This window comes from Micromesistius poutassou, assembly GCF_964030765.1.
Source record: "Micromesistius poutassou genome assembly, chromosome: 21".
In the NCBI taxonomy this organism is placed as follows: Eukaryota; Metazoa; Chordata; class Actinopteri; order Gadiformes; family Gadidae; genus Micromesistius; species Micromesistius poutassou.
In genome coordinates, this window is record NC_140291.1 from 3,499,955 (window position 1) to 3,527,560 (window position 27,606).

Consider the following 27,606-nt stretch of genomic DNA (forward strand, 5'->3'; position numbering starts at 1 on the left):
ACATACCGGCAAGCCGTGCTAGACGTAATGGTAACCATGGTGATACAGGGGCCTTCCTTTTAGCCGGTCGCAAATCGGGTAAAAGTATTTACTCAGAACACGTTAACGATGGACGTCTTCATGTTTTATCGGAATATTTAAAATCAAAGTTTGGATTGGTTATTTTATTAACAACTGAAAAGAAAGAATATATCCTCTTGACGGCTATATTAAAGACAGGCGCATAAACGAACTGCTATAATCTGGGGGTCCTGTAGCCTTTAGGTAAACCGGGTGTTGCGGACCGGTGTCTCCTTCACGTCGCCCTACAGCTGTAGAAGTCTCTCGATTTGCATTTCACGATCGTTCGTCAGGGCTGTTAAAGTAATCCTGCACATTGGTAAGTTCTTGACCTTTGCTGTGATTTATAAATGCTAACCTCTATCGTGCAAACGCACGTTTGTGATCCCACCTGCTTGTATGGTTAGCAAGATGGCATTGGCTATCTGCTCTGCTAAATGCGAGAAGAACGTCAGTACGACTCAACATTGTTGACAGGGCTGATTGTAGTGGGGATGGTAATGTTTGTATGTAGTGGTGGACAGGGTGCAATGTACATTTATGCACTAGTAACACTCTGCTTATGCATGTAGTATACATGCGTATACGTACGTTTTATTCACCTTATTATAAACTGTAGACTAACTAATGTAAATAAGGGGTGTGGTTTGGTCAAAATCCTTGAAACCTTTTTGGTTGTTGGTTTCAGCAATAATGTCAGTCCCCCCATCATATGGCGACCTTGGAAAATCTGCCAAAGATGTCTTCAACAAAGGCTATGGTAATAAACAAGGAAAACACATGCAAATAATTGTCTTCATCGCTGGCTGTTATTTGAATAGTGAGCCTTGCGTTCTTTTCAATTGTGAATGTCTTTGCAGGTTTTGGACTTGTCAAACTGGATGTTAAGACAAAGTCTGACAGTGGAGTGGTAAGTTTATTCTGGCCATACTGTCAAAATATGTTATGTTTATTCCTATTATTTACCGAAAAATGTAAATGTATATATATCGCTTTATATAAACCTACATTTTGTCCGTAATGTTTAACTGAATGTGAAATAACGTTTAGGAATTCAAAACCTCCGGTATGTCAAACACGGACACCAGCAAGGTCAATGGAAGCCTGGAAACTAAGTACAAATGGGCCGAATATGGGCTGACTTTCACGGAAAAGTGGACGACAGACAACACGCTTGGAACAGAAATTTGCGTTGAAGATCAGGTAACCTATGATTGACCGCATCGTGTATATGGTCACCTTTCAAACTGTCTCATGGAATGTACAGCTAAGTGTAACTAATGTTTCAATGATTTGTATTTGCTTTTAGATCACCAAGGGCCTGAAACTTACATTTGACACTACGTTTTCACCAAACAGTGGGTAAGCTTCGTTTAATGACAATAATTGAAAGCAAAATCATGATGAGACATGCCTTTTAAATAACCTCCCTCCCACACATTTGGAATAGTCAGCTTGTATTGATTTCATTAAATTAAGTCTCCTATGTTCTTGCGTTTCCTGTGTGCAGCAAGAAGAGTGGAAAAGTGAAGACTGCGTATAAGCGTGACTACATCAACCTGGGCGTTGACGTGGACTTGGACTTTGCCGGCCCAATGATCCATGGAGCAGGCGTCACAGGCTACGATGGCTGGCTGGCTGGCTACCAGATGGCTTTCGACACGGCCAAATCAAAGCTGACCATGAGCAATTTTGCCATTGGATACAAGACCAGTGACTTCCAATTGCACACCAATGTGTAAGTTTGTTAAAGGCATACACACACAACCAAGAACCTTTTTTATGAGTTAATCGGTTTCTCACACCCTATTGCCTGGAATGCTGTAAGAAACTAATGTGACGAAGTGTCACTATGCCCACCCTACACAATAAATCCAACACATGTCAGTCCAATGTACAACATGATGCTAGATAGTGAAAATCAAAGCTTTTATTCATCTATTCAATTTTGACGCCAGAATGTACAGTCTCATGTGTTTCTTTTTTTTGGTCGCATTTTCACCCACCCATGGTCTTTTCAGTAACGACGGTTCAGAGTTTGCGGGGACCATCTATCAGAAGGTCAACGATCAGCTGGAGACCGCTGTGAACCTGGCCTGGACCGCCGGCAGTAACGGCACCCGCTTTGGAATCGGAGCCAAATACCAACTGGACTCCAACACCTCCCTTTCGGTGGGTGTCTCCCTTCATTCGTCTGGGTTGAAGTTCACTTGCATCAGTTATCAGTTATGTATGTTATATGTAAGTGTTGAGTTCTTAAGTAAAATGTTTTTGGAATATTGTACTTTTGCAGGCTAAGGTGAACAACGCAAGCTTGGTAGGATTCGGCTACACCCAAACTTTGCGGCCTGGTAAGTTTGTGTGTGTGTCTGTGTCTGTGTACGCAAGCAATGCTGTTGGGTCTCGTTGGCTCCAAACTGTTGTTGACTATCTTAACATTCTTGTCCAGGTATGAAGCTAACTCTGTCTGCGTTGGTGGACGGGAAGAGCATCCATGCCGGTGGTCACAAGCTCGGCCTGGGGCTGGAGTTGGAGGCATGAGACCCCTTGGCCATGTGTTTGTGTTTGTTTCCTACCCTTTTAACAAATGCTCTCTCCAAGTTATGGGAATCCCAGTTGTAGAGCACTGTTGGTCAAATTTGCACCTCCCTTTGTTCGTTAAGTTCTTCGTTCAGTATCCTGTGTTGCATTTAGCAAATCTTGTACAAAGTGCAACATGCAGTTTGGCACCCCCAGTTAAAGGTTGGTAAACCCCCATTGTAGCAGGAGAGATTCCGCTGATGAATTTATGAGAAATCCAAGCAGTCGTATAGGTTTTAGAAAAAACAGACACACATGGGCGGTCTCTGAGGTCACAAATGACACAAATGTTCACCAACTGAAAACAGTGATTTGGGGGTTTAACTTACTCATTAATTCATGTGTGCTTAAAGTCGCAAAGCTGGTTTAAAATCATGTAAATTGTTTTAGACTTTGAATTACAGCTAGGTATGCTGGATGGCAGATAGTATCACAATGTTGAGCCTTGAGAATGAGGAGCTGGAAAACCATAATGGGCCATGGCCTTTAATAATGTTTAATATAATATTTTACATCCAAGAAACCGACAACTATAGATGACCAAGTGTGATACGGAAAGGAAAGGAAAGGAAATTTAATTTATGCTCTACTATTCAATTAAGCTCTTGTTTGTTTTACCTTTTAGTAACTTTAAAGGGGACATATTATACCACCAGGTGTGAGTGTGATTAGCCATTACAAGCCGTCCCCTTTAAGGTAAGTGCACGTTGCATTGCAAAAACGAGTCCAGCTTTAGAAAACAGATTTAATACATACTTTCCCCTCATTAAACAGCGACCCTGCTATGGACAACCTGCAAGTTGCTCCTTAACTTGAGTTCCACTTTGTGTTTAATGCAGTGTATAATTATCATTCATAGATGGATGTCGAAATTACCATAGTTTTGATGTTCCAAAACATTTTTAAATATTTTTGTGACAACATGGTAGGGATTTTAACCTGTTGTTTTGCACATTTCCACCTTTTTTGTGTGAACCTCCTGTTCCATTTATCATATGCACACTGTTAATGATGTCCTGCCTCTTAAGAGTTTGTTGGGTTAGAAGCTGGAACATGATTGACTGAACTTTTGAAGAGTGTAAACTCGACTGCTATGGTTAGTTTTACTTTTCAGTCCTATTTTTTGTCTTAAATTCTGGCTTCCATTTGACCAAAAACGATGCACCCTGCAGGATATTGCCAAACATACAGAGTAAATGAATATCAGGTTGAAGCCACTTTATGTGTAGATGTATACTAAACACCAGTGAGGAAGAAAGTTATTGTGTTTATGCTGAAATAAAATTATCGATCTGTCCTTGTTGTCTTTGTAATACTTCAGGTGAAATATATAGGATATGGGTTTTGATGGGTTGATTTTGTTTAGGCAAATCGTCAGAATGGCAGAAGACCATTTAATTCATTCTCAATAGATATTTTCCATCACATTCTTCAGGTAAGGCCTAAGACAATGAAACTTTATCATGTGTTTTGCCATATGGTCGTGGTACGATAGCAGGGTGTTCATATTGTGTAGATTGCTGGCACCTGACAGCATTTCCCAAATATCTCACTGGGTAAGGCTAACTGCGTTTCATCAAGCCTCCACTAGAGGGAGCGATGATAGAGCGACTATGATTAACTTGAGTGCTGTGTAGTACCAGAGAACGTCTTATTAAGAGAACTGGCACTCCGGTGACTTCCGGTTTCTGAACTGGTTGCAGTAACACATCTGTCCATGCGAGGGCGCTCGCCGGTGAGTGCAGATGACTGGGATGGGAGTCGACGGGGTTTCCCCCTCAAATTCCAGGGTGTAATTTTTTGTCAAGTAATTTGAAAGTCACATTCAAAAAGGGGGGCTAAGATAATACACTCTTAAGTTCACTTATCTGTTCTAAAAATCCGTTCAACACACACACACACACACACACACACACACACACACAATATATATATAACAATTAATGAAATAACAATTACAATTAAGAACAAAAACAATTAACAAAGTCCTCCTTAAGATAATGTTTCTGATTCAGCTTCAGCTTCAGATGCTATCAAGAGGAGTCTCGCAATCAGTCAATTGAACTTATCTAACGGAATCTACAATAAAATCTGCGATATTTCAACGACAAGCAGGTGAAAGAGATACATTTAGCTGTCTAGCCCCATAGACCCACATTCAATCTGCACTCATGCGATCATCCCCAGTGGAATTCTAATGGAACTGCAACCAACCGTAGCCGGGCTCTGGTAGTACTTCTGTAAGTGTGCAAAGTGAGTTAGAGAATATGTTTAAATAAAATATACAGAACACAAACCAATACACGCTTAAACTCAACAATAACACAGTGTCTGGCCACAGTGATATACTTTTTTTTATTTTTTATGAAACAGCAAAAAGGCCTACGATGAGGTTAATTGATGTACAAATTCATCGCAGGCCCATCGCAATTATAGTTCTACCACCCATTAGCTCCCATTCTCCCATTCTATTCCACTGCAGTGATTGAGGCCGAATGCATTATAGGCGTAGCCATATCAGTTTGGCATATCCGTTTACTAACAGTCCCAGCAGCATGCATCTATAATTATTCCCACTTTGGGAGATAATAGAGTCTAATTATTGATTTGATTTACAAGAGGAACAGGAGCCGGATATGCAATAGTTAATATATCCACTAGAGGGTACTATTGGATTTTAACCGTGACAGCATTGGACAACAATATGGAAATGTTATCTGAAAAGAATCATTCGAAATACACCGAAGTTTGTCTCACAAAAAATGCATTAGACGATTATGACTGCCGGATCCGGGATTACACCGAAGTAAATCAGAAATCGAAGCCAACACAACGAAATAAACTAGATTAAACGTCCATGATATTTATATTTTAGCCACCCCTGACCATTTCTTCTGTCACGTAAAACTTGAAGCGAGCAAATAATCGGGTGTTATCTTTGAAGAGAACAAGTCCTGACCCGGTAGGTGTTGACGGGGTGTGGTTTTCTTTATAACAAACTATTTTATCATTCATCACTCATGCATATCATCCTCATTTGATTAATTGATAAGCGCTTGCTAACTACAGGACACTAACCCGCATTTGGTTGTCACCATCCATTTCTGTCCGGTAGGAGGTGCTAGAGTATCTCTTGAGACTGGAAGACCTGCCTCTGAGCCGGGGAGGTGTGAAGCGAGGTCTTGATGTACGATCACCACCTTGTGTGAGTAAACGCGAACACATGACCGTATCTCTTCACATGGTCTAGCTATCAGATGGTCCTTTCCTGTGTTTGGCAATATTACCAGCTGTAGACTGCTTCACAGATAACCACCACTGTAATAGTACTGTGAACTGTAGTGCTGTGCGTTTCCTCTGCTTAAATAGGTTACAGCTTTTTTCTGACTGCATCTATTACATTTGTACGTTTGTACAAATCTAATAATATACAAATGATAATAATATGTATTTGGTAAAGATAAATTATGTGTACTTCAGCAGAGTACAGATATTCTTCTTGCAGTCCACAACAAGAACAAATAGGCCTACAACAGGAAGCACCTTGACAAATCTGTGAACAAAAGTTTTAACGGTGTCATTGAGATATGCCGGCCTTCCCACACAGCCACTTGACACCTCAGCTTGTCGTGTAACTCTCATGCTTTTTTCATACTCTTGAATTTGACTTTGGCGGCAGTCTTTCTCTTTGATTGACAGACGAGCAAGCGATATGACTCCATCAAAGAGTGCAGCCTGACATTTGATTAGACAGCCCTCTTCAAACTAAATATACTCTGTGTTCCCCGCCGCTACATCATCTTGACAAGAAGAAAGGGGCTGAAAAAAATGGATGTAGATGTCCATTACACGTCTGACGTGGGGAACGGGAACAGTGGCACAATCTAATGGCGGCTATAGGAACCTATGCACCGTCACACAACTCTACAGCAACTCATTCACGTCCTGGTATCACCAAATGCCTCGTGTTCCTTGTATACAGGCTCTTCATTTTGCGGCCACTTTCTGTCAGGGGGGGAAGCATGTGACGTACGATGACGGTAGGGGTCTGATGTGGTTGAATATAACGTGACACTTGCACTGGTTACACTCATCATATAGGTCTACAACTATCACAAGGTGAAATCATTTAAACTTCAGATCGAAAGAAAATATGCACCATTAAATTTCTTTCATTGTCTTTTCTAATATTCATTAATCGTTAGTTAATTAATAAATTAATGTTTTTTTTTGCCATTAGCCAGGGAGTTATACAAAGTTGTAAGATGAGTTCTCATTTGTCTGTTAAAAAATGTACATTCTTTACAACAGTGTGCTGCCCACATTACACAATGCCATGGAACTCAACATAATGCATAGGCCTAAATGTATCACGCCGGCCATTAACATAATTCATAATTAAATCAGGACCCGACGAATTGGAATTTATTAATTGTGAAAATGCATGTGCTGCCACGGCGATAAACAAATGAGTATCTTTGGCTATCAGTGACACATGGATCGCTCAGCTGTACAGTCGCGGGTTAAGGGGCTAGGAGTGATGCCATGCGATCGCAAATCATCGGTGCATTAAGTGGGGAAGTCTCACGGCGATGGCCACAATATGCATTTGCCTTAAGAACTAAATGGGGGATTCTGTTTTATTGGAGTTGTCACATGCTCCGGCTAATCATTTGAAACACTGTTAAGATTAAGGCTAATGCATTTCTATCCTCCAACCCAAGTCGTAGGCCTCAGGGTCTTTTTTTTTTTCTCCCTTTTTTTTGTAAATGAAGAGAACATGTTTAACATCCCGGCGTCCGTGAGAGCATATGCCACAATATGCCCCCCAGAAGGAAGACTGTGTTTCAGAGAGCCCGGGTTAAAACGTCCTACCATCGCCATGCCTAATAGATTTACTTGTACTGTGAGCAAAATAACAACCCGTCTGAACAAATCACCGTTCATAGCCACACGACCAGGATTCTCCCTGTAAAGTAGGGATCGAATGCAAGGGTTTTTAACCCCACGAAGCCGTAAACGCTTGTGTCTCGTGTGTCATGACGTCCAGCCAATGGGCGCCCGCGTACACTGTGTTTCAATGTAGTTACAAGGCTCGCCGTGTCATTAGTTTACACAGTTAATCCCAACCCAAGCACCCACTTACTCTCCCCACCGCCCGGACAAACAAAGGGGTTCCACTTCTCTTAATGGCCCCTGTGGGTTGGCCACTAACTATTGATTCGCTGTCACCCAATTTCTCGGTGACTTATGCCCTGCTTAATTCCAATTACTGTGCACATAGGGGCCTTATCGGGGAGAACAATAGGTCTGTTGTCACTGAGGGCTAAAATATGACTCTGGTCGGTTTGAGCACAAACTCATGACTTCAAATCCAGTAGTCCTCTTGGTGACCTCTCGAACCCACACACACACACACACATGCTCAGACCACACACACACACACACACACTCATGCACAGACCACACACACACACACACACACACACACACACACACACACACACACACACACACACACACACACACACACACACACACAATCTCTCCCTCTCACTCACACACACATACAGGAATATATAAACCCCCAGAAATAACAAAACGGAACTAAACGCTCTCAATCCGGCTTTTCCTACAGTGGAATCAGATAACTGGATCTTATTAGTTTTTTTATTCATTCAGGAAGGAGCTCCAAAGAAGCCCCACAAGGGCCCTGCTCCGCGGCTATAAAACTGTCACTGTGATGCGTCTGGCTGCAGCGATGATGATGACGCCCGCGCCCTTTACCTGCTAGCCCCTCGCGCCTGAGAGCAGCTATCTCTTCCTTTCAATTACATGTTTCTCTGCGGTTTTTAGACCAAGAGTAATAAAGCTATAAATTGTCTGTCGCGCCGGTCCGGGGGCCGCGGACGTTCTGTTTTCTGAGACGCCGTAAACCTCCCGTGTAGTCCGAGATAAGGATTTACAGTTATTTAACATCCTGTGTGTCCTCCTAAATCACAGTGATAAGAGAATTAGGTGAAGGCTGCAGGTTCTTTGTCCTCTAGGTATTGATTTTCGTCTCCTCACCTAGAGGTGGCAATGTTTTTATTGACTATCCTATTCCCAACAAGCTGGGGATGGGGGGCAGGGGGTGGGCTTTGTGTTGCGTAATCCGGCCATATGTTCCGTGCTTCGTTTCGATCGGTTAAATAAGCCTTTGATTGTTATATTTCCATTCCTGACACAGTTAGGGGCTGATCGTGTGATCCTATCTGCAGGGTCAGTAATTTAGCTTGTTTGCTCAAAATCCACCACAGCCTTTTTTTCTTTTCTTTATGAAAACATTGCTTTGTTATTGCTTGGGTACGTGTATCAGCACAATAGATTGACTATACGGAGAGTCATCGATTTGAGGATGCTTTATGTAAACTGGTTAGGGCAGACATTCTACCTTTGGGCCATTCGTACTAGCCCAAAGGTGCAAGGGCCTGCAATGCCGCTATTTAAAACAGGAATCGTGTGTCCGTCTAAAGAAAAACAAATAGGATCCTCTTTGAATATTGGTATTTAATTCAGATACAGCCAATAATCTGTTTGTTATAACAGCCGTCGTGGTTCCCATCCCCAGGAGCATCTCCCTCCCAGCGTGTCCCAGTTTAAACAGAGAAATGTGTGTTTAGCTTAGTGGAAGTTAGTCATTCATTCCAGCATGAAGACACTTGGTCATGCCTCCGAGCTCCGGCAAAGCTGCCGACGCTCACATTTAATGATTCCGTGGCTGTCGGGCTGGAGTTCACGAACCCAGCAGCCATGATAAATGTCAAGCGCAACGGTGTCCCGCTAACTAGCGAAGTCAGCGCCAGCCAATCATCTCGTTATTGACCGGGAGCAACCGTACGGCCGGGTAATGCGACTCTAAAATGTTACGCGGAAAGCGCCGCGTACGAGGGATGTGTTGTATGCAGGGGCCCACTTATCGTTCGGCCCCCCCGGAGCCCGGCTGTCCGACGCCACGCGACAAATGTCACGGACACATCTCCCGCCATGCGGTTAGTGATCAGAGGCGGCGGGGCGGCGGTGACACAACAGATAGCACGGCGCAATGAAGGCAACATCGCCTTCCTTTGCCGTCTTTGTTCACTGCCAACGACGAGATCTCTCCTGAGTGATGTTTGCACTCTGGAAGGTTGGCAACCTCGGATCGTGGGAGCGGTATTAAGAAGACGATACTGTACATAAACCTCTGTGGCCTCTGGCATCAAACGGCCATTTACACGTACTGTATATTAATAAAGCCCTGACACAATGGATTCCATTAAGCGATTCATGTGAGGAGCCATTAGCAAGGGCATATTTACGTATCGTAAGGCAAACCCTTCCAAAACGTTTATTTGCACTTCTTCTAACACACGCGCACACAGACACACACAGACACACACACACACACACACACACACACACACACACACACACACACACACACACACACACACACACACACGGTGAAGAGCAAGGGTGCTATAACTAAGCAGCCTGCTGTGTAAATGGGGCAATTTAACAGAAAGACAGGCGAACAAGCCTGCCAGTGCGGGCGTGTGGGGGAGACAGCTCAGAGACCTCTCTGTGTCAGGGGGCTGCCATATATCAATCGCGTGGAGAAGTAAAGGGCAATGCTTCACCTCTATGTATAGCACCACTGTTTAGTTAGAGGCAGTCGCATACAGACCCCCCATATTGAAGTCTCACTATAGGCAGGATGCAGGGGGGTAAGCAGGTGCCAAAATGGTAACAGTTTTGACAGTGAGTAATCCTGATTGATTCTTTAATACTGCTTTCTTGTTCAAATCTAGCAATGTTTAACCAAAGTCACAGGAGGATAAAAGGAATAATATTGAAATAAAAAAGTAGGTCTATATTTATGCTGGCCTATGTTGAAACCAACGCTGCTAATGCGATTACTCTCTTGTAAGATCCTTGTAAACGCATCGCATCCGAGTGAGTAATACATTTTAATCTTGATTTTTAACCTCAAACATCTTCTGGATGGGAAGCTAATCTCAAAAACACGCAGTGCTCCATAAACTATGCAACACACATCCATCATTGAAGAGCTAAGACTGGGGAAAGGCTTGATTTGCTTGAATGTTATCACCATAACTCATGTTCTCTCTGTATTTTTTTGCATATAAAAAGACACATTTGAACCCTGTTATCTTGAATCCTTTTGCGAAACTAGTCCTAGGGATACTCTCACAGTTACAATATTTGGCATCCGCTGCAAAAAAACCCAGCGAACGACCGCGCCGCGGCTAGCTTCATTGGATTCTTTCATTGGTTCGGCAGCAGCCCAGAACATGCAGAAATACAGCCCAACCGTGGAGTCCTGGTGGGGTGTAAAAGTGCCCAACAGATGAGACTCGGACGGCCCCCCGGGTACATTCTAAACTTTGGTTTCCCCATGAATCAAGAATATTGCCATGCAGGTCGGCGCATTACTTGCACAAACCTCTTCTTTAATCATTTCTCCGGGAGGCATAGCAGTGTATTTATGGTCACCGCGGGCAGGTCTTAAAAAAGCACTGGCGATCGTGAAAATCAAGTCGTCTCGCGGGTGCCATCTCGCTGTGTGCTCAGCTTTGTTGAATTACAAATGGGGTGATCGAGGGTTGGTGGTTGGGGAGGCGGGGGGGTAAATAATGAAACAGGTTGACAGGGCAGCCGGCGTTGAGTGACAATGTGAAACACAAAAAAGCATTGCCTCTAACGTCCTCCCGAAGAGCTGGTCATCAGAGTCAATGCTTTTGTCCCTGCCCTGTGTGTACGGTTGGCTAGGTTGTTTCCTTTTTTTTTGTGCTTTTTTGAAGCTCTCCTTTGAGCTTTCTATTGCTCTCACTCTGCATGGATTTACTGTAACACACTGCTCCGTAAATATAGCAGCCATATCCAGCGGCCAAGAGTTACGGCTGCAAAATATCTCGCCCCTGTGCTTAGTTGATGCCGGATTGATTTCCTTTACAAACACATGAATCAGGGCGGTCGTTACTAGGCCGGACTCTTTCATTAAAATGAGCTATATCTCTTACTTCACAGTAGTGCCTTTTGGGAGCTCTCCACTAAGAAAAAATACATCCTGGCCAAGGAGGGGGCAGAGGGGGGGGGGGGGGGGGGGAAACCTCCCCTGAAAACATGCCTGGGTAAAGTATTACTTAATTTATCCCACTAATGGAGAACATCGATCCTCTGTGGAGAAAATAGGCAACAACACACCCTTGGAGCCCGCGTTGTCAAGCTTTTAATAATTTAGATGTAGTTGGCGGGATAATAAATGTACTGGTGAAGGGAAAGTGGATTCGGGTTGATGAATGGGAGACGCAAAGCCCTGCACTTATCTTAAAGAGTAATAATATCGGCGATGAAAAATTCATTAATACAAATTTTAATGGTGCACTCGGCTCAAATAAACGCCAGTCTTCTACCTTGATGTTGTGACAAGGCGTGCGTTTCAAAACACGGTGGATCCAACGAGGGGAGGGCAGATAACCGATAACGCTCTGGGCTGGCTGTTGGAATAAAACGGGAATGTTTCCCCGCTCATGCCCAGTGGCACTATTGGTTTTTCAAATAATGTAGTGGAGATAACGACCGTTTTGAATCCTCATTAGTCATTGGTAATCTGGGGACACAGGCGATATATATTAAGAGTGCTGTTCCCAGTGAGTCATTAAAGGGGAAATTAAAGACAAAATAAATCCAATCTGGAAGGAACGCCAGTGATTCATCTTGTTGGCTACCACTGTCTGGCTACTTAACAGTTTTATGTAGTCATTTATGCCCCGGCCTGATAATCTATTCATTCTGAATAATGCCTCCCTTCAGGTTTCGAGGTGCTGAGCCTAGAAGATACCAGAAGAACGACCAGGTCCTTTTTTTAACCATATACCCGCCAGGCACACATACATTTTCAAGGTATTAGGATGTAGGTGAATCCAATATTTGCTACATTTTTTTTAAGACAGCGCTTATTGAAGGACCAGCCAAGTTATTTTTTTCTCCTTTATTTCTAAGAAGGATCTTGAAAAAATCTGAACGTACGTTTGATAGTTACTTCCGGCTTGTCTAAATTTGAAAAACCCTAAGCTCCGTCGCCATTAGAAAGAAACGCCAGGCAATGGAGCAACGTCAGCCAAGAAGGTGTCAGCTGTCTTTGGACCGTGGCAGACTTGTGATCCATGACTGGCGTGCGAGTCGATGACTCCGCCGAGTGACAAGCAGCGATTAAGTCGCTCTCGTACAAAAATCGACCGGACGGGAGTATGGCATGCAGGCCTCATGCAAAAACCTGATCCTTTTTTTATACAGAGAATCCCATGCCTTTGACAGCCCAGCTTCCAGGCAACTTCCAGAGACTTGGCTCGTGTCCTGAGAACTGCACAAGAAGCCCAGGAGCCCCCCTTGAATTCGCCTCGGACCCCCAATCTCCAACCATGGCCCTAGACACTCGACCCCTATAAAAAGCATTTGGCAGGGAGCTTGTGCCGCTTGATGGTCCAAATGTGACGGTGGTGGTGGGAGCGTGTTGTAGAGCTGGAGTAGATCTTTTTTCAGGGTTGTGACGTCTGTTGCAACCCAGCAGCACCTGGCCCCGGAACGGCCGCGGTCGGGAGTCACGGGTGACCGTCTTGAGCCCTCAACGGCCTGAATCCTTACCTGCTGTGACAGTACAAAAAGGGCGAGGCCATCCAGCCCCAAAGAAGAAAACCACTCACTTGAGAAATGCATCCGTACTCCAATGCACGGTTGCACAGACTGGGATACATCTGGGGCTGTGCAATTAATCTAATTGTGATCGCGATTTCGATTTTTGGGTCAAACAATCACCAAACTTATATAATCGAGTTGAGACGTTTTTGTTTTTGTTTTTCAGTTCTCAGTTACAAAGTGTTTTTGCGGAGATTAATGCTGAATAAATGCATCATGTTTTCACACTCAAAAAAAATAATCATTTCAACAATCCTGATTTCAATATTGACCAAAATAATCGTGATTTAAGATTTTTTTTCCCCATAATCGAGCAGCCCTACATACTTCCCTGTCTCTGTATTAACCCACGTTACCTGGGGGAGCTGTGACAGCACAGGTAACGCACGGCAGGGATAATGCATGGTGGGGATAATGCACGGCGGGGATAATGCACGGCGGGGATAATGCGCAGCTGTGAAGACGTCCTCGTCCGGGCCCTCCCGACGTGGCCGCTGGGGGTCTGTCTCTGTGTCACATCAGCGCCCTGCGCCTGTCTGTACATTTAGTAATGAGCGTTCTCGCCGGGCGTCTCGTGGGCCTGTTTGAGAAGGTTGTGACCAGGAACCGTGAGCCGGATCGGGTGTCCCCCCCCTGGACGCACGTTGTGGCACCTGACGACATGGCTCAGCTGGGGGGAGGGTGGTGGGGGTTGTCACGGTAAATCAGCAGCAGGCAGGATACAGTGTAATCACGGAGAAGGGGGGGAGATCCTGTTTCACACACCTCACCCGCCAACCCCACGAAGAAGGGGCTGCTTCGTCAAAGGTCTACTGTAAGGTGCACACTACGTGTATATCCGTGTGGCTGTTGCCACACGGTTTGATGGTCGAGTGGAGGGGAACAAGGCCATGGGAGATGATGTGCAGAGAGCGGTGGATGGCTGACGTTACACGCATGCTTTTTCCTGTGTAAGCAATCATTGGCTGTGGGGCTGTCGGGGGCTGCTAGCTCTCGTGGCTACGCTTGTGTTCGTTTTGGAGGGAAAGCTGTGCACACTGTTGGAAATTAATCGGGTGGTTTGTTTTGTGGTTTATCTTTGCTTCCAAGAAAGATATTTTTAGATGTTTTCTAAAACAAACAAACTGCCTGAAAGATATCAGCAGTAAAGCGATTTCATTTTTTTGCATATCTAATAGCATCAACATTTTTGTCCAAAAATTTCCACCAAAGTCCATTGGCAGTACACTAGTATGCCTTTTTGTATTTTTTCATGTTCAAGTGTGTCATGTTCGACGTTACAAATGCGCCGGAAGCAGTAGGAAGCAAGATGGAGGCCAGTGAAACTGTTATGTTGGTAACTTGGCTATTAAACCTGTGACTTATCCAGTCTCTTTCAATTTCCTTCCTGTCTATCTACGCTTCAAAGTCTGGAACGTCAGGCCGAGTCATAGCATCGAGCCGAAAGAGGGGCGGGTCCACGCGGCGGTCATGTTTCCATTACCGCCGATCGGAGCTGGAGACGATAAATACCCAGACTACTGCAGAGTCATTTGTCCCGGGAACGAATGCCGATTGTAACCTCTCCCACTAAAGACAAAAGCCAGATGTGAGTGGGTGTTAGTGGGTGTATTTCTTTGCACCAATGGGAAAGGGCCTACACACTTTTCCTCCTTTCCGTAACAATGACTAAGATACACTTATTAGTACGAATTACCCCGGAGCACGGTGCTGAAGTGGTGTACTCAGTCCCTGCAGAAACTCATTTTAATCGGTTAAGTGCTGTCAAGTTGTGTTGCAAACAGTCTCCCTGGCGTTGGCAGCGCATTGTCTCATCCTGACGGGGCGGCTGTGTGACGGACGATAACTCAGGGGCCGTCTCTCTTTGTTGTGCGGTGCGATGACAGAGCGCATGTGAGACGTGAGGAGCAGGCACGCTGTGAATGGGAGATGTCATCCATGTCCTCCCTTGACAACGGGGCCCTCAGCACCAGCCTTTGATCATCACCACCAGGGATTGCAGGACGAACACACACACACACAAGCAGAAACACACACACACACACACACAGGAACACACACACACACACACACACACACACACACACACACACACACACACACACACACACACACACACACACACACATATGCATGCATGCACACACAACCACGCATGCACACTAACACAAACACAAGTCTGCGTGCACAGACACAGGCTCATCCGCATGCACACACCACACACGCACACGCACACAAACACATGCAACATCTCCCGTAACCGGGCTTCTGCTTCCCCTTCGAAAATTCCTAAGAAAAGAAATAGCCTCATGTTCTCTCCCCCTTTGGTATAGTATGAAATAGGAGGCTCCTATGATCTCCACAACTCACAGGATGACGCAAGAGGTCTCTGGGCCGGTCGACGGGGCATGCTTTGAGTTATGCCCGTATGTAAAACATGATTTGTTGAGGGGAGATTGTGTTGTTGGCCTCTGATCTGGTCCAGTAAATATTGAACGCTCTGAAGAACCCGGCCGCGGCCCTCCGGCGTATAGGCGCTGGGCCTCCCCACTGACACACTCCCACATCTGGTGAACCGTTTACCAGTTAATATATTAGCTGTGAGAACAGTGCTGGCTGCAGCTGGAGCCAAAGGAGAAACCGAAATCAGGAACAGATTGCGTTCCAGTTGTTGCAATTGAATTAAAATGCGTCAACACCAGCCTTTGCTCATAAAACAATAGGCAAATAGTCCACGCTTGAGGGGCGAGTGGCAGCTTTTTGGAGGGCCTGTGTTGTTTAGTCTGATGGATGGTTCAGGGTAAGTTCTTGGGATCCCTGGTGGGTTAGTTAGTTAGTAGTGTTGACCGCTACCTCATTTACCCGCATTGACATTCTGTAACAATTGGCAAACCAAATTCTAGCCAAACTTCAGTAAAGGGTACACTGAGGCTATTCATGTGCTGGTACCACGCTAGCACCCCAAAGAACATAAGGAAACGTTGGCCTTCTTGATTTAGCTTTTTTCCCTTAGTTGGAAGTTGGAACAGAGTACAATCATATTTTGGACAAGGGACTATTATTATAGCAAACCGAAAATAGACACTTGGCACCTGTGTGGGTGTAACATACACTACAAATGCCGTTTCAGTTTTTGACAGTTTAAAATGAGTAATGTATTATAGCTCGGGGCTAAGCCTTAGTTGAGCTCTGAGTTTGAAGCGTATCGTATACCCAGGGTACCTAATATTGCCATATTGACCCGTCATATCGCTCAACGATGTATATGCTGAGATCTTTTTTTTTTCTTCCTTTCTTTCTTTCTTTCTTTCTTTCTTTCTTCGTGTCTCTTTCTTCCATGCAAGCTTGACTTCATGCTACACGCAGCAATCTCAAGCCATCTGGTTTTCATTTCCTGTGAGGTTGGAGATGGTAGGAGAGTTAAGGAAAGGAGCCTCGTTTGAACTGGTGGGGGGGGCTAATGTAGTCAGGATGGAATCTGTCACTCAGTCTATTGGATGCTGATGACTAAGGGCAGTTTCAGCTGTAAGAGGTGAATGATTTATGGACGCCAAGTGAACTCTTGTAAGCAAAACCCGGCTAAGAGTGCTGCTGCGCAGCAACTGGGGCCTTTTTTTGGCCACAGCTTGCCTGCATTTTCTTTTGCTATTCATGCCAAAGTATTTCGCACGGCAATTAGCTCTGTCCTCATTTAGGCCTTCAGTCCCAGAGGGTTAGGAAAACCATTCATCATCCTCAGGGCTTGGGAACTATGCAGACCAGGCTCAGGTACTCTGGGGGGTTTTGCTTTTTTTCTTTCTGTGTTATTGTTTTTCCTTTTACAAACAGTTGCTAGCATAGCTGAGAGCTAGCTTAAGCGACTTCCCTAGATGTTATATATATATATATATATATATATGCTTGCTTATATATATGCTATATATTTTTCTCTTTAGGTTCGTCCATCTGTCAAATGCCTTTGTGTTTGTCCCACAGGTGCGAAGGCGAAACGGAAATGTAATTTTGCACGGTTCATCTGTCATAGTGCCACTGAGTGAACTTAGTGTCGACAACGCGGCCAATTGCCGCCATCACGGGTCAACTGTACGATAGTCCGATAATTAACATAATATTTTTCTAACAGAGAATTTATGGTGCCTTCTTTAATAGGAAACATGACATTGAGCACAACGTTTGCACAGATACGGAAGTAAGACTCATAACTTCATCAGAGGCACATTAAAGGAACCCTATATGTTTATCGTAGAGATCTAGGCCTTTGAGTTATAGCCTTACATTAGCGTTGGCTCCACTGGAAGTATTTATGTTGCTTCTAAGCGCCCGAGGGCCGTCGTTAATACAGATGGGGGGGCTTTTTTTTTTGCAGGGCAGGCAGGCAGGCTAATAAACATATGGGGGGAAATATGTTCATGTTCCTAACCAGTACATTCACTCGGACAGGCCGGAATATGATCGAGCTACAATGTGTACATTCTTCTATTCTCCTGATCCACAGAGACACATTATTTAAAGAATAAACCATGTGTGTGTGGGGGCTTTCCAATTCGTTCTCTGTCCTTCATTTGTTCAACCAATTCATGGGGTTGTCAGTGCCTAATATGTCTATATCGGTCAGAATTAAGGAATTAAGGAGTGAGCTCCCCGGATCCCCCCCACTCTTCATAGTGCTTAAGTGGAGTCACACTGCAACGCCCGACCCACGGGGTTACTGGGAGTATCAGCCGGGGACTAATAAGGTTGTGTCTCGGCAGATGATTGATGCGAGTGGGCCAGGCTTTTTTTGTTTTTTTTATCCGCCTGTCAGGTGGCTGGAATGTTTAATGTTCTCATTATTGGTTGCTCTGTTGTGTATATTTCTCTGTCAGCGTGCGGCTGCAGCCAACTGAACTGCCAGAGCACTTCAAAGACCCCTGCAGGTCATCCGTCTTCTTCCAACCACCCCCCACCCCCCAGCCCCCCCAGCCACCAACCCTCTACCCCAGGCACCCCCCCCCCCCCCCCCCCACCGACGTCTTGAATGTTCAGACTCAGCTGAGTGCTGCTGATTTGTTATGACTTTGGAGTCGGCTGACAGACAGGTCTCCCCGAAAGAGAAAAGACAAAACAAAACATGGAGCCATTTCGCTTTTGTCATGCGCTGAAAGCTTCGCCGCTTCTGTAATGGAGGGGTGTGCAGGGGGTGCTCTTATCGCTAGCCTGACATGTGACAATTGTTGAGTCAGTAATTTGAAGACCGGATGACTATCTAGTCATTTCTTCCGTCTGTGTGTCTCTTTCTTTTGTGTGTCAGTCGTGTAGGTTGCTGTTATGGTGTCACTAGCAGAAGACCAGGGATTAGTATCTGTGTTTGGAGTGCCATGTGAGGGGAAACGAGGGTTACCTATAGCCGTTTCTATGCTATAGTAGATGCTATGAGTGCTATCATTACAGTTACTGCTTCACATATTCTGGTATTCTTCGTTAGGTTGGTTTTTCGAATCTCAATGCATTATTTGAAGGCTTTGGGGTTTGGTTTAGTGTTACATTTCTTATTTTTTATCGTAATTCTTTTTTCTGCATATTTTTGCAAACCAAAGGTCAAAGGTTAGGTTACATTTTGTCTGAACATCCCAGTGATATCCCTGAAGTTCAATAAAATATATATATTAAGGTGCGAGACACCCATCAGTCTGAGAAGGCTTCAATTCATTAGAGGAAACGGTAGCCGTCGTAAGAATTGCCATACATGGGATGTCCGAAATATCCGTCTTTCGCTTTATATTCGGATATTAGAACATTATTCCAATACCTCGGTAGCACTTTCACACTTTCCGCTGTCCGGTGTGAAAATCAGCAAGTCCAACTGGCACGGTACACTTGGTTGTTAAAATTAGAATATTGATGAAATCTTCTTCTCAGTTCTCCCCAGGATTTAGTTTTCCCTGGTGGAGCTCCCACTAGTCGGTTGTGGCCGCTGGCGTCCACGTAGCAATCCTACAGGATATTGTAGTTTTGCGTTATTAAAATATAACTTTTTCATATTCATCGCAAGTCCGGCATTCAGGTTGCCCCGCCATGCATCATGGGAAAGATGGTTGAAAGCTCCAACCGTTCCGGTCTTGCAAATGAAACGAGGGCCGAGGGTTGACGGTGAAAACAAGAAGGAGAGAAATTAAATCGAAATCCCAATTCTTTTCCGAAGCCGTGACAGGATTGATTGGTTTCTGCCGATCTAATTTTGGATCATGGGAAAAAAAAATAGAAAAGTTCATTCGTCCTGAAGAAAAATGATGTGCCACATTGGTGCAGATGGATATATTTTTTTTAAGCTGGGAAGAGATTAAAGAGAAATTCTGCTCCTGAGACCTAATCACGAGCTGTAGATTACTTTGTCGATTTAACCAGATGGCAGTCTCCATCCTGCATGCCCTTCTGTATATTAATGAAGTCTGTTATATATGACTTGAAAAGTGAGATGTCCATCACCTGTAATGGTCTGCCAGCTGGTATTATCCATATTTCATTATCTCAGCTCCAAATGGTGGTGGTTTTTCTGCATTTTTAGGGGACTGCTGAATTCTTCTTCTTTTTTCATAGACCTGGTGGTGACTCTTTTTTTCAGGACTAAGAAATAGCACCTAGTTGTGCCTTCAGCTAATTTCCCCCCATAGGTCAAGGCTATAAATCTGGCAGTAAAACTGTTGCGTCGGGTGAAGCACACTAGCTCGATAGTAACTTGATTAAGGTGTCCTGTCGACATGACCGCAAACACGACAATATGTTAACAAATATAATTATAGAATGAGGAGTTGTGTGTATATTTGGTGAATGTTGCTCCAATTAAATGAAATGATTTGTAGAAAGCTACTGGCTTATAAGGTTAGCTTCAGTGGCCTCCCAATGCTAGCTTGATTTAGCCGATCACATAGCATTTTAACTTCTCTTTCCCTGTTCGCCAAAAGAAAAACTGAAATAACTCGAGCCTGTTTCAACTCCATCAGCACCTTGTAGATTTATTTAGCAAAGCTAGCTTGTGTGAAGTCGTTGAGACCTGAGAAACGAACCGTGTTTGTCTCGCATAACTCAGCGTGAAGGCTGCTGAAAACTCAAAGAGGCAAAGAACACATGTCGGCCAGCCCCAGTGCCCAGAAACTCCCTCCATGAATATGCCGAGCCTAATTTTAACCCGACAGCGGGGGGAAACTTTGGCCGCGCTCCCCGACCAGAGAGCACGAACAGCGGCTAGCGCACAATGCCAGCATGTCATACATTTAAATACTGTTAAATTAAAGGCTGTTTACTGTTCCAGGAGACCATTCGTCTTACTCAACGCTGGGTCCTGCTTCTCGCAAATTTGTCAGTAAGAGCTTCCACATGCCAAGGTCTGTGTGAGGGGCTTGGTTTGGGGGGGGGGGGGGTTATCAGAGGGGTTCTCATAGCGTGTCTTCAGTCAGTCTGCAGTTAATTAGCCACCTCCACACAATAAGGCCATAACTCATTAATCACCCAGCCCCCACCAGTAGTCAACCCCCCCCCCCTCCTTCCCGTCTGAGCAAGACGTATGGAGACAAAAAAGTTTGCTCCTTTTGACGGACTTCAAAATGGCCGCTGTCACTGCTGTGTAAATTATAGGGGCATGCTGAGTGATGACAGACAAGAGCCCACTGTTTCATTTGCTATTGCTCTTTTCCGTGGCTTTTTTCTGTGTTGACAGTCTCTTAAAGGGGAAAAAATCACAACCCCTTGCGCTCTCTCTATCTTAGTGGTTCTCGTTTACTTCAGAAAACATCCATACATTTTGAAAATGAAAGAACATACACACACACACACACACACACACAAATGTGCACGCACGTACAATAAAAATAAAGCCATTTGGACCTATTGAACCCTGTTATGGCCTACAATGAGTGGTGTGGGTCTCTCTGGAAAAACAGCTTTAACTTTTGTGTTTCTGCGGGGTTTACTTTGCTTGTCAAGGGCAGGAAGTGATGGAGTGATGATGAATTCAGTGCTTGTTTGGAGAAGCACAGCGCCATTCTCCAACGAAAATAAACCAGCGGGTTTCTCCAGATGATGGAAGACACACTTCTCGCTGGATTGAGCACACATAAAGGTCATCTATTTTTCTTTGAATCTGTAAACAGTGATCAGGCGGCCGCTTCCAGAGTACATAAGCACCGAGGAAGGTTTACTCAACGCGTCGAACGTTTATGTAACCACCAGGAATCCCTTGATTGGTTCGTTAATACAGCTGACAAAACTGTGTTAAATACATTTCGCAAACTGTAGCATCCATAACAACTGTGGAGAGTTTTTGAAAGCTTTTTGATGTATTTTGCCATGAATGCATAAAACCATTAACAACGCCGGCTGCTCCGCTAAATCACTTTATATACACCTCGGCCGGACATTTAAAACGTCCCGAATGTTTGGAGTTTAACGTCAGGTTTGACCTCGGTTTCGGTGCAATAACGGCTGGTGGACAGCGGAACACACGGCGCGCAGCTGTCGGTAAGCGATGGGCATGCCGTGACGCGTACACGCACCATTTTTTAACGTCTGCAGATCTGTTCCGTCTCACAGTGCCGATGCGCTTCTCCCCAGAGGAAGAAGGCCCGAAATCTTCCCTCCGTCTGGAAGTTCAAAGCGGACCAGGTGGTAGGTCCCGTCCATTTGTGAACAGAGCAACGCAAGCCGTCGTCCTCTCTCACGTCACGTCCATATTTCACTTTTGAACATGTGGGGAAGAGATCCTCTGCCACTGCTGGGAGATTGATAGGCCGTAAACCACCCTCAACCCCCCCCCAGCCCCGCCCGCCGCCAACCAGAATGTGAGCTAGTATGCGGGGTCACCCGGCCCAATGACAGAGGCCATGCAATAAGCAGATTCGTCTTGCCTTTGCTCAAATCAACGTCGCACCACCTAGCATGCTAGCTCCATTAGGCTAAAGCTACAGAGCTGGAACACAGTGAGCTGCAAACTGAGCTATTATTTTTAACTGTTTTTGACTTCCTCTGCGGAGACTTCCCGATAATGACCTGCATGGAGTGCATGTTGTCATGGAGCCATTCTCTGTCCAAGGCCTCGGATCCGGTGGTATCTAAAATTCACGTTTCAAAGTTTAATTGTAGTCCTTATACTCATCGTTAAGCTTATAATTTAATTACCATCTAATTTATGGACGAGCATATCCCAGGGTGTACCATTACTCTGTACTTTTCCTCCTTCACAAAGGAAAAAAAGGATAAATAAAAAGGTTAAATGCCAGGCTTCCTCCTATTATTATTTTTTATCTTATATTATTTTATTCCATCACGGCGAGAGAGGCATCACGTAGCCCAATCCAGCCAGGCTTCACGGCTCACTGGCTACTGTGGTGATGTGTAGGAAGGGCTCCTTTTTATTACCATATTTCATTGAGCAACTAGGCTCTCCTTTACACCCAGGAGAATAGGGGCTTGATGAATATGACATCTGACCATTAATGATGGGGATTTTATTGCTGGAGAATCGCATGATCTACTGTGAATGGATAATGACGCTGTTAGCTTGATTTAGCTGATTTGTTTTAAAGGGGAGGGGGGGGTGGGGGGGGGGGGGGTTGGGGGCTGATTAAACAGCCAGGCAGCCTGGCTTTATTTCATGGCCCGTCCGCGCTTCACGTGCTTCATTACGGCAATCACAATAGCTGTGGAAAGGTCCCAGATCACCATGTCATCATAAATCATTGTTCAGTACGCCCGCCATCTTCATCGCCTGGACGTTCGTCTTCATTAATGAGTGTAATCGATTGATTTTTCTTTCGGAGGCGGAGGGGTGGGGGGGGGGGGGGTTCGAAATTAAACGTCCTGTAAGGGGACTTTAGGCAGGGCTCATAAAGTTGTCTTCATTCTAATTGCGTGCACACACACACACACACACACACACACACACACACACACACACACACACACACACACACACACACACAGTTCTCTCAAACAGTTTGTCTGTCTCCCATATAGGCCATAATGTCAAGAGTTATATTCACTCTCTCACACACTCAAACCAACAAACACACACACACACACACACACACACAAAAAAAACTAAAAGAAAAACAATGTTGTTGAGCAACATTGTGAGTATTGTTTTCCTTAATAAATAAATAAATAAAGAACAAATTAAATTAGCGACGTTGGGATCATGTGATGAGTATACATATTATATAAATTATGTTTGCAAAGGCTTTACAATGTATTGAAAATAATTTGGGTCAAAGGTTCTTAGACCTTTTTTGAATGTGCAATATTGCTGAAATCTGCACATTTCTAGTTTTTAGATGTCAAGCTGTCAATTTAAAAATAAAACGTAATTGACGATGGATATTCATTTAATTATAAGGATATTTTTAGGCCAACTTTTAAAATTGCTTGTTAAGACACCCCCCACACACACACCCACACACCCACACACGCACGCACACCCACACACAAACACTTATTTTATATTAACGTTAACATAGCCCTATTCAATCTGAACTTTTAACTTGAATCTAAACAGCATCCCCTGCAATTAAAGTAGTTATTCAAGTAGAGTATTTATAGTAATTTGCCAAAATTGGCTACGGGGCCTTTTTACAAGAGTTACGGTCGGTTTTCTGTAGGCATATCCATAAACTGCGGTTGTCTCGAGCAATTGCGTCATTGACCTAAAGCAAAATATTATTGCATTTATAAATCCAATAAAATAGACTGAAATATATAGTTAAATGGCTACTGGGCCAACCAGTTATGGCAGTAAATAGGCCTCCAATAACAAAAAAATACATGGAGGTAAAAAAAAAAATTAAAAAAACACAAATACAAATTGCAGATCGAGTCTTTCGAAAGTTATATTATAATTATTTTTATTTTTTAGTCACGCTTGGAGCTATCGCAAATAAATACATTAAGCCCACATGGATCCCGCCCTGCATGATGTACAATATAAAACTCATCAGGCCCTAAATCTCCTCTTATAAATGTACGGTGATCTGTCTACTGGTATCCCAACGCCGATGCTGTGGTGAGTCTCTGCCCGTAGAGGGCATAGGGGGAATAGTACGCTCCTGAGGCGGCGGGCACCGGCACGGGCCCTCCTGTGGGCAGCGGGCTTTTGGAGTAGGGGTGATAGCGACTGCTCAGTCCGAGGTGGTGATGCGGACTTCTGAGACCCAGCGGGCTCCCGGGGCCCCCGTTGGGGGGCATGTGCATGTGACACGCCATGGCGGCGGCGGCGGCGGCAGCGTTGGCCAGAGAAGAGGAGCCCGGGTATCCTGATATCAACTTGTCCGCGCCGGCAAAGGCCGTGTGAGTCCGCAAGTGGCCTAGGAGCTCCTCGGAGGAAGAAAAGCGCTTGTCACACGGTCCGTTCGCAGAGACCCAATTACAAACGTGGGGCAAGGGGTCATTCGGCAGCATAAAGCCATATGGGTACAGAGGGTGTCCTGTAAAGGTCGGGGTCGAGGGGTGTACGCCGTGGAGCTGGTGCGTGGGGTACATGAGCGGGTATCCAGACTTCAAAGCGTTGGCCGCGGCCGAGTCGTGCGAGCAGTTGGCGCCGGATGTGGCGGTCAAGTGGCTCGCGCAATGGTAACTGAGGCAGTAGGGGTCTCTACAGAGGCTGGCCGACATGAGGCTCGGTGGTGAGGCTCCGGCCAGGGGGCTGCCTCCAGCTTTACTGCATCCCAGTGAGCTAGCGAACTGGGCACTTAAAAGCTGGCTGCTGGACTTGCCGTGGTCTAAACTCATTCCGTGGGGGAGGAAGGGTTGGTGGTAGCTCGCGTATGCACCTGCTAAACTTCCGGGGTAAGACATGCCCGCGTGGGGTAAGGGGAAAACCGAGTGGCCGGGCTTGTAGGGGGACACGGGCGCGACGAGGCCCGACCCGAGGACGGAGGAGGAGGAGGACGTCACGCATATCGAGTCTGACGTGACGGTCTTGGATCCGGACGTGTGTTCCTGGTGCTGTTGGTGTGCATCAGAGTTAATCCTGTGGCTGCCGCTGTTGTCCGTCGTGTTGTTTTTATTGCTGTCGGAGTCCTTCTTGTCCTCCTTCTCCCCCGACTTGCTGTCTGACGGCAGCGGGGAGACGGAGGTGCAGGAGCTGGGACTGCCTGTCCTTGGGGTGAACGGCTGGCAGGTGGCGCTAGGCACCCGGAAACTGGTTTTATCTCCACCCAGACCGCCGGACGAGTCCTTCTTGTCGGATGTTTTGGCGTAGGGCTTGAAGCTAGACTTGTCGTCGGCTCCAATGTCACTCATTTTCAGAGGTCCGGACTTCGTGTCCTTGTCACTAGATCCATTTGTCACGGAGGACAGTTTGGAGGAAGACGGTGGGTCGGGTTTGCCGATCTGGGAGCAGGTCTGAGCCAAGAGAGCCAGCGGACTTTTCTTGGCATCCAACTGTAAAATACAAAACACATATGTTAAATTATGTGGACCGATTCTGAGAAAGACTTGTCCCATTCTATTTAGATGAGATCTATACATAGGCTATAGGTAGCCTACATATGCGTACATACGCACGTTTGAGTGTTTGCAGCGCTTTTGTGTGTATTACGCACGGGTTTAACGCATTGCGCATAAACTTCTCCGCGTGTAATCCGAACTAACTACTCTAGTTTTCAAGTTGAGATGCCTGTGTAACGATAACACATGTTTTTAAAAGTACACGCAAGTCATTAATATGAATTCACACGCATGGTACAGGCCAACGTACCTCAATGGGACTGATCGGGGTGGACGGCAGAGGTTGGAGGTATTCCGGGTGTAAAATGTGTCCGGCCCGTGCCGCGAGCATTTTCAAAACCTTTATTGGGAGACGATTCGCCTGTCGCGAGGGATCGGAGGGAGAAACCGAATGGACAAAAACCTTGTTGTTCCTCTCCGCTCCTTTCTTCCCCGGCGAGCTGCTCTCCCAAGCTGGATTGGTGCTGTTTCTCAGGAAAGAGACCGTGGGCGATGTGATCATGACCCAATTCTCACTGGAAATAGTAAACAAATCATCGGATGGGCTCGAGAAAGGACTGTAGAATATATCACGAGAGAGACCGTTCAATACGAGAAGAATAAAGACTTTCAAGCGTTTGTAAAATCCTCTTTTTTATAAGTGGCGACGAGGGTCAGAGCAAAATCCGCACATATCGCAGCTGGGTCCGTGTGGCTGCATCCTTCCTCGACGACGCACTGAGAGTAGCAGCAGGTTCGCGCGCTCCCTCGTATACGTAGACTGTGGCGGTGGGAGGAAAAAACACACACTCCCTCCTTCAGCAGCAGCGTCTGAATTAGTCCCGAGATGAAAGCCTTTGCCGCCTTCCAATCAAACGGGAGCCCGAGGTGATTGGAGGGTCAGTGGATCGTGACGTGACTCCCTCGGAAGGGCGTGCGGTACCATTCAAAACACGCTATAGTTGTGTGTGTGTTATTATGTGCGTGCGTTAGTGTTTAGACGTGTTTTAACGCCCGGTGGGTCTCACTGGTGTAGTTCCGCTGTAGTAGCCCGCACTGCCACATCACCGCGCTGCTCAGATAACATTGTAAATGTTGGTACATGAAGGCTATTGCGCTTTAACCCCCCGTTTACTTTAACGTGAGTGATAAAGTTATCCCAAATTAACTCTCATTAATTATTATCACGCGGGCCGAATACCAACTTGAGGGCTGATGTACTGAGGGTTTCATTCATACACTGATACGTGTCGGCAGATGGTCCAGTGGAATGTGCATGTTCCACATTTTCAGTAACTTATTCCCCTCTCAATCACACGGTCTGTCATCTGTCAGTTCGGTCCTGCACGCTCGTTATCTGTCAGCTGTCTTCACATTTTCCGCAGTGAAATTCAGGTCAACTCTTGTGCGTCAAAGTGAAATGAGCGGAGTGTTTCTTTTATTGCGTTATTATTGTGAAGCACACGTATTGTAGCGTATTCCAAATCCTTAAAAAGAAAAAAACACGTATCCACCGCATATCATGGGTAGCCTTGCTACAAAACACCGCATTCGCTGCATGCCAAAGTCAATAAAAGATCAAGTATCGATCTCTTTTATAAATAAGATCTTGGAGCGCTGAGGTGTCCGTGTTTAATCGAAGGGTACACATTCTTCCACACGTAATGTACCCTCTCATCGTATTACTCAATAGCCCATACATGTTTTGCTGATCAGGCAAGAGTTATACATATGCAAGTGTTTTTTGATTGATAACAGGGGTGCTGTTTTCGG

General features: G+C 45.2%; 2 protein-coding genes across 2 annotated transcripts; one reads left to right on the forward strand and one right to left on the reverse strand.

The window, feature by feature from the left end:
* Positions 1 to 277: 277 nt before the first annotated feature.
* On the forward strand, positions 278 to 3,936 carry LOC311367161 (non-selective voltage-gated ion channel VDAC2-like). Its single transcript, XM_084485999.1, has 9 exons — positions 278 to 379; positions 749 to 820; positions 921 to 970; positions 1,111 to 1,263; positions 1,370 to 1,422; positions 1,571 to 1,798; positions 2,082 to 2,232; positions 2,354 to 2,411; positions 2,510 to 3,936. The coding sequence occupies exons 2-9, from the start codon at positions 754 to 756 to the stop codon at positions 2,599 to 2,601; spliced, it is 852 nt and encodes a 283-aa protein (XP_084342125.1). The 5' UTR covers positions 278 to 379; positions 749 to 753; the 3' UTR covers positions 2,602 to 3,936.
* A 20,333-nt stretch (positions 3,937 to 24,269) lies between these two features.
* LOC311366423 (zinc finger protein 503-like) lies at positions 24,270 to 26,606 on the reverse strand. The gene is made up of 2 exons (XM_084485212.1): positions 26,105 to 26,606; positions 24,270 to 25,788 (listed from the first exon to the last, which is right to left on the reverse strand). The coding sequence occupies exons 1-2, from the start codon at positions 26,354 to 26,356 to the stop codon at positions 24,382 to 24,384; spliced, it is 1,659 nt and encodes a 552-aa protein (XP_084341338.1). The 5' UTR covers positions 26,357 to 26,606; the 3' UTR covers positions 24,270 to 24,381.
* Between the last annotated feature and the right edge of the window lie 1,000 nt (positions 26,607 to 27,606).